This window comes from Saccostrea cucullata, unplaced genomic scaffold (assembly GCF_032062105.1).
Source record: "Saccostrea cucullata isolate Sc308-1 unplaced genomic scaffold, CSIRO_AGI_Scuc_v1 ctg3958, whole genome shotgun sequence".
NCBI lineage: Eukaryota > Metazoa > Mollusca > Bivalvia > Ostreida > Ostreidae > Saccostrea > Saccostrea cuccullata.
Genome location: NW_026918243.1, coordinates 130,085 through 142,282, shown reverse-complemented (window position 1 = coordinate 142,282; position 12,198 = coordinate 130,085). Strand labels below are relative to the sequence as shown.

Sequence of the window (12,198 nt, the reverse complement as noted above, 5' to 3'; positions counted from 1 at the left end):
GTGGTCTGATTTCTTAACTTGGCACACTCATTGACTAAGATACGTAATTTTATCCGTCATTGATTTCAATGAATGGGTCGCCTTGGTTAATAAAAATAGAAATTTCTGTGAAATATTGAAATCACGTTTAGATTATATGCCTACACTCACTGTTGTTGTAATTTCTGCGATGGCTTCAAGATTGGACCCTATTTTGCCTATGTTAATTTGACGATATGAAGACGGAATATTGTTGCTAATTATATAGTTTGTGGTTTCTGTATATATATGAAAGTTGTTTACATATATTCATTGTGAAAACGTCCAAACACTCTCGCTTACATATAGTAATAGAAAGTGCAATTGACTTTTCTAGGTGAAAATGGATATGCGTTAGCGGAGATTTTCTCTCTTTGTTCGTGCATTAAAGTTCTAATTTTGGAAAACTAAACAAATATTTATTTTGTAGATTCAATACTAGAAATGACATTTTTTGACTTCAACAAAATAAATATAAGACTGGAGCAATATCAAAATTTTTATTTCAATATCTACCATAACATACTGATTTTTTTGGTGCGTTTGTAATAGAGTTAAATCTATAGTAATCAAATATCAGCTGACAACCTTAAAAATTTCAAAGTTGATCGAGGAATAACATGGTTTTAAAAAAACGACAGCATTATTAATCCTTAATTCTTTGTGTATTTCAGAAATGTTTATAATGGAATTAGTACGATCGTTTTTACCAAATGCCCTTTACATAAGTGACTATTGACAATTTCTAAGTCGTAGCGAACAGGTATTTTAATAAGAACCCACGTTGAAGCTTTGTCCAATGAAGCGCGTCCTCGCCGAAGATGACAGAAAGTAAAGGTTAAATGTTAATTTTATTTCTAGCATAAATTGACGAACAGAGGTGATTTTCTCGCTTCACCTGACGTGTGATATAATTTAAAATAAAACTGCAGGCTTGATCAATAAAAATGCACGGCCTGTTGTGAACGTCACTAGCGATACCTGCGGCACTGAACGGTTCAAGGTGTATTCTGCTGTTTGTTTACTTTTATTTCATTTAGTGGAAGTTAAACAATACTTCAGAAATACTTTACGGAAATATTTGAATTTTGTTTTACGGAAATTCAGACTGGTGGCCCCGAGTGAACCCCTGACGCTGTGTTTTAAGGGTAGCCCACTTTCCCTGTCAATCAAAACAGTCTTATCCGAATTTAATTCACAACCGGTTTTGGCGAATTTCTAAATTGCTATATTTATTTCTGCTGGATCATTGAAGGTTGCGATGATAAGATGTCTTTGTCAAAATGATAAATTTATCTTCTAAATATCTTTCCAGAGACTGCATCTAAGAAGAAGTGACATTTTGGAGAGCGGTGTTCCTTGAAAAGAGATCCTGGATTGTCGTTAGTGTCTGTGTGCTAACGGAAATATTAAACGACTGACACGACTTCACATCTGTGATAAAAGTGAAACAAATAACTATGGATAAAGAGTATTTAAAGAAAAAGGCCTGGTACCTGGGGGAATGGCGTCAAAGTGTTTTAGCGGATACCGTGATCAACCAAATCCATCAGCTGGTTAAGGGAAAGAAAGGCAAAAATGTCAAACTGTGCATGGCCAGGGATGGAATCCGTGTTTTTGTGTCAAACCTACTACAGGGTAAGATTCTGTACGATCATGTACCATTTACTGACCTGTACTTCATGACTGTTAATCAGCACAATCCCAGTTGTCTATTGGTGATCGCAAAAGACCCGAGACACAAGTACCGAATTCTGGCGTACCGCTGTGAGAACTCCTTGGATGCTGGGCTTTTTATACAGTATTATAGAGACGTGCGCAAGTCTATGACATCAGTGGAAGGGTATAACATTGAATTAAGAAGGTCAGACGAAGGAAACTGGACATTGAGATCTAAACAACATGAGGATAACAAGCGACAATTAAAGACTATAGTTAACATGCAGACGGGAACTGCACAACCAAACGGAGGTATTCAAAACTCACATACAAAGGTAGCGATCGTTAATGGACAGTCGAAACCTGACGAAAACAGAAACACACAAATGGTGATACAGACTCGCGTAGAAAAGTCGCCACCCTCATCTCCAAGAGAGAAAGTTATCTTGGAAAAAGTTTACAGAAAAGGTAAAAGTCAGAACAATATCGGAATCCAGGCATCCGGTCCAGGAACAGAGAGATATTCTGACAATGTGTCCGAGACCTCGGATTCCAACCAATCATTCCAGAACGAACTGAACTATCTATCTAACGAACTGCGAGAAATAAAATTCATGCTAGAGAAATCCACAGGAATAAGCGCTGAAGTTTTCCATGACAAGAGTGGTAAGGAAATTCAGACTGAGTCATTTCGGACAGAACCTGATACCGAGTTGACGGTGAACAAGGCACTGGAGCCAATCGATGCCGTTGTCAGAGATGAGGAAGAAGAAGAGGTTAAACTGAGGGAAGTCCAGAACGACGACGGCCCAAAAGTCCGCGTGTCTGTACCCGACTATCGAAGTTTAGGAGTCCAAGCGTCATCGAAAACTCTCCCTCCACCCCCGGAAAAGCGCGCTGCGACACTGCCAGCTACTTTCCGACAGACACAGCCGGACGGCCCGGAATTACTGCGAGCGAGCACAACAAATTACCAGTCTTGGAAGGATGACGTTATGCTACGTGGTCGAGTGGGTCGTTCAACTAGACCAAGAACAACTTTATACAGTACCAGCAGCTATACAAGCACTGACGGAAGTATAAAGGGAAGTTTACGAGGGGCTCCGAATGGAGTTCATGTTCATTTTGACAGTGCAGCCCCTAAAGGATCCGTTGTTTACAGGAAAAAAGCAATATCCACCAACGTCCAGAAGCCTATCGAGAGGGTGTACCAGCGCCCTCACTCGGTCCATTCCACGGGTCGACCCTACGTTGTTCACCATCACCACCACCACAGGGGACCAGTTTATCAGGCCGCGGTACCAGCCACACTGGACCTGAATCAAAATAAGGTGAACGATGCGGTCATAACTAATGGCCATTCTCCCTCTTCACCAAGATCTTCCAATGGAGCGGGATTCTTTATCCGAACGTGATTCCAACAAGGTGCTTGTACAAAATATTGTTCATAATACGTGTATGGACATTTCAATTCCGTGAACCGTGTATGGATGCGAACGATTATTTCAGGACTGTTTCTTGTAAATCTAGTAAATCAGGATGCATTTACTTCATCAAGTGAAGTGAAAGTACACACGTTACGTTAGACGGGATTTTTATTAGGTTGAAATCTGAATTTTGGATTTTTACTTTGCAGAAACATTGCCAGAACTTGTCAAGGCCAGTTGCGTGTTTTTGTTTGCAATTTAAAAACTGATATTAAAACCAAATCGGGCATTCAACCTTTGACTGGGAATATTTTGATTATCTGTTCATGTTGCTTGTACTGCAGACAGACGGTGTTTAGTGGGTAGCTCTGATATCAGATATCAATGATTTAACGTCTCTCATGCGAAAAGTACACTTATCATTGTATTTAAAAAATGGGGTAGAGATTGTTTAGTTTCTTTTTGGGGACCGTCAACGATTACCTATACAATTCTCTACATACCTTAGTGGTCTTCAGAGGCCTTTACTAAGGTCTTCAAACCTTAGTGGTCAACTGATAAATTAAATATAGGAACATACTCGCATCACATTGCTCACATTTAGAACATTATTTTCATGGTAGATGGAAAAAAATATAAGAAATTTTTAAGCCATAATGTTAAGTGAAATTTTTATGTTTGTGGTTTTTTTATTTCTAACCAGGCACTCATTAAATCTGAGAATAAGATTTAGTTCTTTGGAAGAATTAAAATCCGACCACAGAAATATTTTGCCTATTCCTAAGTCCTTAGCGTGAATGGCTTATTTTTTTCCAATACACAATCTATCAACAGTTTATCGTATTATCGTTGTGTTGACACTTCATACAATTTAATCAATCTAATTCTTTATTGTAGGTTTATATATTATCTGCTGAATTTATTATGAAGAAATGCATTGTATTACAAATTGCTTTGCTTTGTGTAATTATATTACATACACGTACTGTGTAATCAAATATATGTTTGTTTTTCAAATGTTCAGAAGAATTACATTAAATTGTATACAACGGATTATTTAAATCTTGCTTTCAGTTCATTGTAAATTATTTTGACGTGATCATTACTGCCCAGGTAAATGAATAATAATTTTCACAGCTGTTGTGCACTCAGGATGAAAAGTTCATTTTTGAAGTTTATAGCAGTATTTTGCATGATACAGAGACAGAGTCAATAAATGCATATATTTATTGTGTGTTCTTTATCGTAGATGGAACCAGAAGCATTTGGTTTAGTTATTGGTCTAAATTTGTGGAAAGTCTAGAAGTCGTGTATGATTGTTTGTCAATTTTAATCGGAGATAATCTTCAAGAGCTTACACTGTACATACAGACCACCAATATACCATAAACAAAGTTCTGTGATCTAGGAATATATCAAAGAAAAAAAACCCTCCTCAGTCTCTTAATAAATACAGTGAAAGAGGGTACATTGAAATGGAGAAGTAGACCTGCTCTATGACACAAGCCCATTACTCGATCCCCGCCTGGTGGGTACTGTGGCCTGTAGAGAGTAACAATGGAGGACTGGTTCTGTCGCCCTGTGGATCATTTAACCCCTCCTCTGACTCATCCTAGACAAGATCTCGGTCCATTAGAGGCCTGCTTTATACACTGACCCTCGGTAACCGCCATCAGGGGGCACACTAATGACCGCCGGTCTTCAGATGAACGGAGATAATCCTGTATGATCTAGCACAATACGATCACATAAACACACATGGGACAATTTTAAAAGCAAACGTATTAAGTTTTACAGTCCTAAATTTTTTTACTCTTTATAGGCCAATGGATTTCATAAACATTTTAAAATTTAGAGTTCTACCTTTATCATCAGCTTGGTGTACAGGGTGGAGTACATTTGTAATACTTTTCAGGGAAGCGTAGACAATAATGTAAAACACCTTTGTGGTCAGAATCGCCTCACATTGGAAGGCGAGACACGTCTCCACATGAACATGGAAATTAAGCTTACGGTCTAAAGCATATCCTTTTATTCTGCTGCATGGGTTCTTGAGGCAAAATGCATTTAGAATTTTTAGTTTCTGATAAATACCAAAAATATTTAACACCTGCAGACACGCCTACCGAGCTAATCGCCAATTCGATTGACAATGCGGTCAAACCATGGCCAACTATTGTTAATTCTTTGAGTTACTGCCAGTTTAAGGATGAGGTTATTTGTTAAAGATTCATTTTAATACACCGTAATTCTTTTTAAGAACTTTTGAGACCTATACAATCTCTATAAAAACACATTTACTCGTATAAATAAAAAGATACGTTTTCGTTAAAATTAGCAAGTTTTAATTTGTGTTTGAAAGACAACAATTTGGTATAAAGCATATGACAAATTCTTAACACCAATTAATTAAACAAATGAAATGCAATAGGTTAATCTACTTATTAAGGGTATTAGCATAGAAGGTGGATGGAGGGATACTGATTTAATAGACTTGATTTAACATCAATAAAATTCAGCTACAATACAACCCGTCAGCCTACGATCATTCAAATACCACACTGAACAGGATGTTTTGTGAAACACCTATGCCCCCGTATGGCAGCTTATCGCGAAGGTTGAAGTTTCTCAAATGCAAGTAAAACTCCAAGGTCAAAAGGTCAAAATTGTTGGTATCCAAAGGTCTTGTCAGAAGGAATGCACCCGGCCCGTGAAACACGAAGGCCCTAGTACTACCTGTTCCAAAGTTTTGGTCAAAGTTAAAGTTTTTAAAATGTCGATCAAAAATCTGAGGTCAAGGTTAAAAGGTCAAAAATATTTCTTTCCATTGGAAGGTCTTGAAGTATGAAAGCCCAACTGTTCAAAAGCTATAGCCAAGGTAAAAGTTTGATATTTTTTTGTAAAAGTGGGTCAAAGTCCAAGGCAAAAGTCAAATTCACTGGTGAAAGGTCTTGTCACAACACTGAAAGAAAAACTTAGTGAATTTAGCTAGTGTGCCTCGTAAAGCGTTTGTCATGATTAGTAATATTTCAGTTTACTGGCTAAGATAGTGAGTTTTGAAGCGGGGGTCGTATAGATACTTACATACATAGTGAAAGTTACTTATCAATTCTAGATTTACTAATCTTATCTAGTAAATATACCCAGAACCTAGTAAAACTGCTTTTAGGCCATAATAAATAAATTGCTAGATTCTCATCCGAATTTTTTTAAAAATCGAGGCGGGCGGGCGGCTTTTATTTTATAATTTTTATTTTTTCAATTTTACAGATTTATTATTGACCTGGTCAATCGGTGTAATTTTATCTACAATACCTGAAAAAAGTCATATAGTAAAGGTTCATTTATCTCTTGCTTCACATCATCACCAATATTTTTCAACCAATGTCCCTTGTTTAAAATATATACGCATGTATTACAGCAATTACTATCTTTTAAACAGCTGTCAAAAGTCAAAATCATGTCGACTTTCGCGGGATTTAAAACGAAAGTAGAATGGTAGATGAATGCCAATCCCGATCAGAATTAAGACGAAGAAAAACAGAAATAAAAAAAATCGAGGCGGGGGTATAAAATCGGGGCGGGCGGGGATGAGAATCTAGGAATATTTTTATTATGGCCTTAAGGTAGTGATTGTATGGACAATAAATTTACTAGTCTCCCTAGTGACTTTAACTAGCTATTTTTTTTTACAGTGAAGGAATAGAGCTGTGAAATATGAAAGCCATAGTCCATCCATTCAAAAGTTATGGGCAAGATAAAAGTTTTTGCGGACACACAGACAGACAGAAAGAAAAACAGATAGACAAACAGACAGGGCAAAAAATGTATACTCCTGAATTTCAAGCTTCAGACTTATGTCTTTTTATACCAATTTCACATAGAGGGGGAGGGGGTCCAATGTCACTTTTACTTGATTAAGTATATATACATACAATAAGTCTGCAAATTCAGGGTGGTGGTGGACCGGAACAACCACCCCACCCCCTCTAGATCTGCGCAGGCAGAGAACAAAATGAGACTACGACATTGGGGTAGACCTTCTAGTCTAAAATCTCATTTAGAGAGTAAGATGTGCATGTCTGAAGCATAAGCATCTATAGACGTATCTCACTCAGAGAGAAATTGTTTCTCTAACATAGTGAAAGGCGTATCATAAATCAATCATGGCGCAAGATGTGTCTGTAGAATAATAGACGTATCTCACTAAGAGAAAACTAACTAGTAGATAAAACTCACTCAAATGTATCTTGGTTGGCTTATCTCACGCAAAAAAGATTATGTGTTTGTAGCATTGTATCAGACGTATCTCACTTACAGAGATTATGTGTTTGTAACATAAGAACAGGCGTATCTCACTCAGAGAGTTTATGTGTTTGTAACTTAAGAACAGGCGTATCTCACTCAGAGAGTTTATGTGTTTGTAACATAAGAACAGCCGTATCTCACTCAGAGAGTTTATGTGTTTGTAACATAGGAACAGACGTATCTCACTCAGAGAGCAGAATGTCTTTCTATGGTATGGGTACCTGTAGGTGTTACTTGGAGAGTTAGATTTAAATGATATATCTTACCACACACACTCAAAGAGAGAGAGAGAGAGAGAGAGTATGTGTGTAAGGTATAAGTGAAGTAGTATTTTATTCAGAGGGCATGTTAATTAACGTAGTCGTAGGCTTAAATCAAGAGAGAAAGCTGTGTCTGAAACAAATTGTAGTCGTAGCAAAAGAGTAGCTAGGCAGCAGCTTAACTCGCCCTGAAAGCAAATTGTGTCTGTAGCATATATATGCAGAAGCCTATAGTGTATCTCACTCAGCCATCTTCGCTCGCCTAGGTTTTCTGATACGCTACTGTTCTTCAGAAACCCTTGGCTAGCGAAGATGCACTCAGCGAGAAGGATGCGTCCGTAGCATTAGTTTAGGCGCCTAGATCACCCACAGAGCCGAACGTGTCTGAGGCATAGGAGTAAGCTTAAGACTCAGAGAATGAGTTGTGTCTTAATAAGTCAATACTGGCAGATATGTCTGAAGAAGAAAAGTATTCGTATCCAAGACAGAGGGTATGACGTGGGTAGTATATGGGTTGTCGTCTCCAAGACAGAGGGTATGATGTGGGTAGTATACGGGTTGTCGTTCCCAAGAGAGTACGAACCCAGTCTCCGCTGCCCCTAACTAAGTACATCCTGTACCCAGACACTACCACGTGCATGTCAGTCATATGGGAACTGAAGACTGTTTCAGCTTAACCCCCCCCCCCCCTTTAACCTCCGCCCTTTTAATTATACTGAAATATATTTCTACTTTGCCACTTACATGTACATGTAATTAGGTCAACTCTCTGTTTTAATACACATCCTTTGTTGATGCATTCTCGCATCATATCATATTTTACCTTCATACTTGACTGTTCTGCTCATAAACTTAGATTCCGACAAGAATTGTGCTATTTAGAATAATTAATGAAAATTAAAAATGTAAAAATGTGTCCTAAAGGTAGTAAATACCTAATTCTTTCAAGATGAAAAACAGATTGACTGACTTTTTTCTAACATTTGTGACCTATGTCTTGAGTTATAGGTGAGGAACAAATAAAAAATGATAAAAATATGTAAGATGGAGACGACCTATTTTTTTGGAGTAATTCTAGGTAATTTCTGTGACTTATGTAATTTATTGGTGTTCAGAGAGGCTCTCATGTAGAAAATCATAAAAGTCCATACATGTTAAAGGAATCAGAAGCATTTCAGGAATTTTGGGACTTTATTTTATTCACCCTCTTAAATTAAATTGGTAGATAACAGAAAACCAGGCCCTTAGGAAGAAATTTTTTTTGGGGGGGGGGGACAACTAATTTCAGTTTGGGAGGGGTACTTAAAAAATCAGAAGCAAAAAAGTGCATTGGACCTTATTATTGTGGCGACACAAGGATATACAGGGCAAAGTTATTAGGGGACCCCCCCCCCCCCCCCCCGTTATTTAGGCCAAAGAATACAAGTCGCATTATAACTACTAACTCCTTGCTATTTTTTTTTACTAAAGTTCACAAGGGTTTGCCATCTTTGTTTAAACTGGACTCCTTACATTTTTCAGGAAATCTATAGCTTTTACTCATTACAAAATAACAAGGTACCAAATAAACATATCAAAATGCTCGAATTATGCTAAAATTTTGACTATAAAGTCGATTCCATTTTAAAAAGTTTTACTGGTGAATAACAAATCATATTATTTTCTTGATGATATATAAAACATAAAGATTTTCGATTCTAAAAGTGCATTTATAGAAATGATGCATTTTTATATATATAAGTGAAAGTGAGAGAATTTTATTGCTTCAATCTGGTCGTTTATAGGCGCTTTACTCTGTATATGTAAAACAGGCGAGAAGTATGGTTAAATACAATCACGAATCAGATACACATGGGAGTGGTTTATTTCGTATATTAACACAAATATCAAATAAAAACATGGATCAGAAGCTCACAGTGTTTAGAGGAGATCGGCCTGTCAATGACGCGAGGATATTTAGAAATTAAATAGAATATTAAATAAAAATTAATCGTCTATTAAAAGATGTTTTAAATTCTTATTTATTTTTCACTAATGCAGCGATTAAAGCAGAAACGAAAAAATAAAAACCAAAAAACAAATCTAAAACCACCTGTAAAATCACTCTCTTTCTGTTAAACTGTTTGTATAAACTTGGTTAGGTTACCCGTTAAGAACCAACTGAAAAGTAAAATTGGACTAAACAGAGTTATCCCTTTATGTTAAGATTCACAGTTAAATGTGTTGTTATTATCTCGAGTACAATAATATCTTAGCCAAGATTTGGAATTGGCATGGTATCCAATGTCATTATATTATTTAAAAATGAAAACTATATACACTGGTAGTACAAACAACAATGCTCGATCTTAGAATGGTTACGATTATAAGTATTTCAGGAATAGCTTGGAGGATATTGTTGGTGACAGTCCTTTCTGACATATTTTGTTTAATGAAATAAAATCTGCAAGATGACTACTTTTTTAAATTGAGAAAGTAAAATATGTTAGAAAGGACATTTGTATAGTGATTTCTGCTTGTTTTCCCTTTTCTTTGGAATGGGGTCGGAGTTACAATATTTCTCGTGATAAAATACTGGACAGGGATTATTATGGTTTAGACCTTACATGTAAGAGGAGTAGTAAGTCAAATTATAGCGAGCGCAGCGAGCGTCGCGAAGCGACGCTCGCGAAGCGAGCTCAATAGACTAACGTGTAAGAACAGAGGAAATTCGGATTGAAATCTGTACATACGTCAGCCAAATTTCTCTGTGCAACATTCCCAGAATTCCTGCACTACCCAATGTCCTTTGCGCAAATAAATCAAAAATAGTAAAAAAAAAAAAAATAAAGGAACATTGTTTCTTACCGAAATCTTAACGAAATGATTTTGCCTTACCTTATTCAAAAAAATACCCCCATGCCACAACACCGGCTTTCACCTTGCCCTTCGGAAATGATACAAATGACGTCACCGGAAACTTACGAATTTAAACGATATGCTAATTAAGTCATGTCGGTTGCTTCCGTGAAATAGATAAATAAATAAACAATATCTTAAAGCATACAAAGCTTTCAGTTTGTAGAAAACTTTCAATGAAACAAAAAATAACTCTGCAATGTTTTTCGACCAAAATTGTGCTAGGTCTATAGTTTAAACCAGACGCTCGGCCGTTTCCGTAAGCTCCGACGAGCCCCGTGACGTCGTGTGACGTCACAGCTAGACGAGATATCTCGTGCGACTTGATGTTTGAAGTGGCTGATCAATTTTTCGAGTGTTTTGATGGTACAACTGCGCCCGCCTCAACGGTCACACCGTAAAACATATTAATTCAAGATTTAGTTTTATCTGGGCTTACTACAAATATTGGAAAACAGGCAATTCTGAATGGTTATCTCTCTTCAAAAGCTATGAAATATTGGCAGAAGGATAAAACGTACGCTCAACTAGGACCTGGGGTCCCCCGCAAATAGTTCGTCATTTTGCGTAGTAATAAAATATTCTAGGAACTCTCCAGGCATAAAAGACACAAAAGTAAATTCATCGATATCAATACGGAGACCTCAGGTCACCTTATATATTAATTGAATTTTATATGATAGACAATTTTCTTTGTCTTACTCCAAAATAATCACATTTATAACTTTATGAAGATCAACTTTTTAATATATATATTAGCAGAAACGTGAAAGTAATAAAGGGTGACCAGAGGTAACATATTGTACATCAATAGGGGGACCAAAGATCACCTTACATTGTACATCATTAGGGAGACCAGTGGTCACCTTATATTGTACATCATCAGAGGGATCATAGGTCACCTTACATTTTAAATCAATAGGGGTCCAAAGGTAATCTATTATTGCACATAATAGGGGGGACCTGGGGATACCTTATATCGTACATCATTTGGGGGACCAGAGGTCACCCTATATTGTACATCAGTAGGGGGACTACAGGTAACCTAATATTGTAACTGTACATCAGTAGAGGGTCCAGAGGACACCTTATATTGTACATCAGTAGGGAGACCAAAGGGCACCTTATATTGTGCATCAGTGGGGGGGGGGGGGGGCAGAGGACACCTTATACTATACATCTGTAGGGGGACAAGAGGACACCTTATATTGTACATAAGTAGGAGGAGGGGGCAGAGGTCACCTTATATTGTACATCAGTAGGGGGACGAGAGGACACCTTATATTGTACATCAGTACGGGGACCAGAGGTCACCCGATATTTAACATTAGTACGGGGACCAGTGGTCACCTAATATTGTACTAAACATCAGTAGAGAGACCAGAGGTCACCTTATATTGTACATCAGTAGGGGGACCAGAAGTTAATGTATATTGTACATTAGCAGAAGGACCAGAGGTCACTTTATATTGTACGGGTACTAGTGGTCACCTACTATTGAACTGTACATCTGTAGCGGGACCAGAGGACACCTTATATTTTACCTTAATAGTAGGACCAGAGGTCATCTTATATTGTACATTAGAAGGGGACCAGAGGACATCTTATATTGTACATCAGTAGGGGGA

The 12,198-nt window shown here is 37.3% G+C and overlaps 1 protein-coding gene across 1 annotated transcript; it reads left to right on the top strand.

The window, feature by feature from the left end:
- The first annotated feature begins 1,326 nt into the window (after window positions 1-1,326).
- LOC134260185 (uncharacterized) lies at window positions 1,327-4,101 on the top strand. The gene has a single exon (XM_062742773.1). It carries the CDS (start codon window positions 1,479-1,481, stop codon window positions 3,090-3,092), a length of 1,614 nt encoding a protein of 537 aa, XP_062598757.1. The 5' UTR covers window positions 1,327-1,478; the 3' UTR covers window positions 3,093-4,101.
- The last annotated feature ends 8,097 nt before the right edge of the window (window positions 4,102-12,198 follow it).

Coding starts and splice junctions, on each gene's coding strand:
- LOC134260185 (XM_062742773.1), top strand. CDS start 1,479: ATGGATAAAGAGTATTTAAAGAAAAAGGCCTGGTACCTGGGGGAATGG.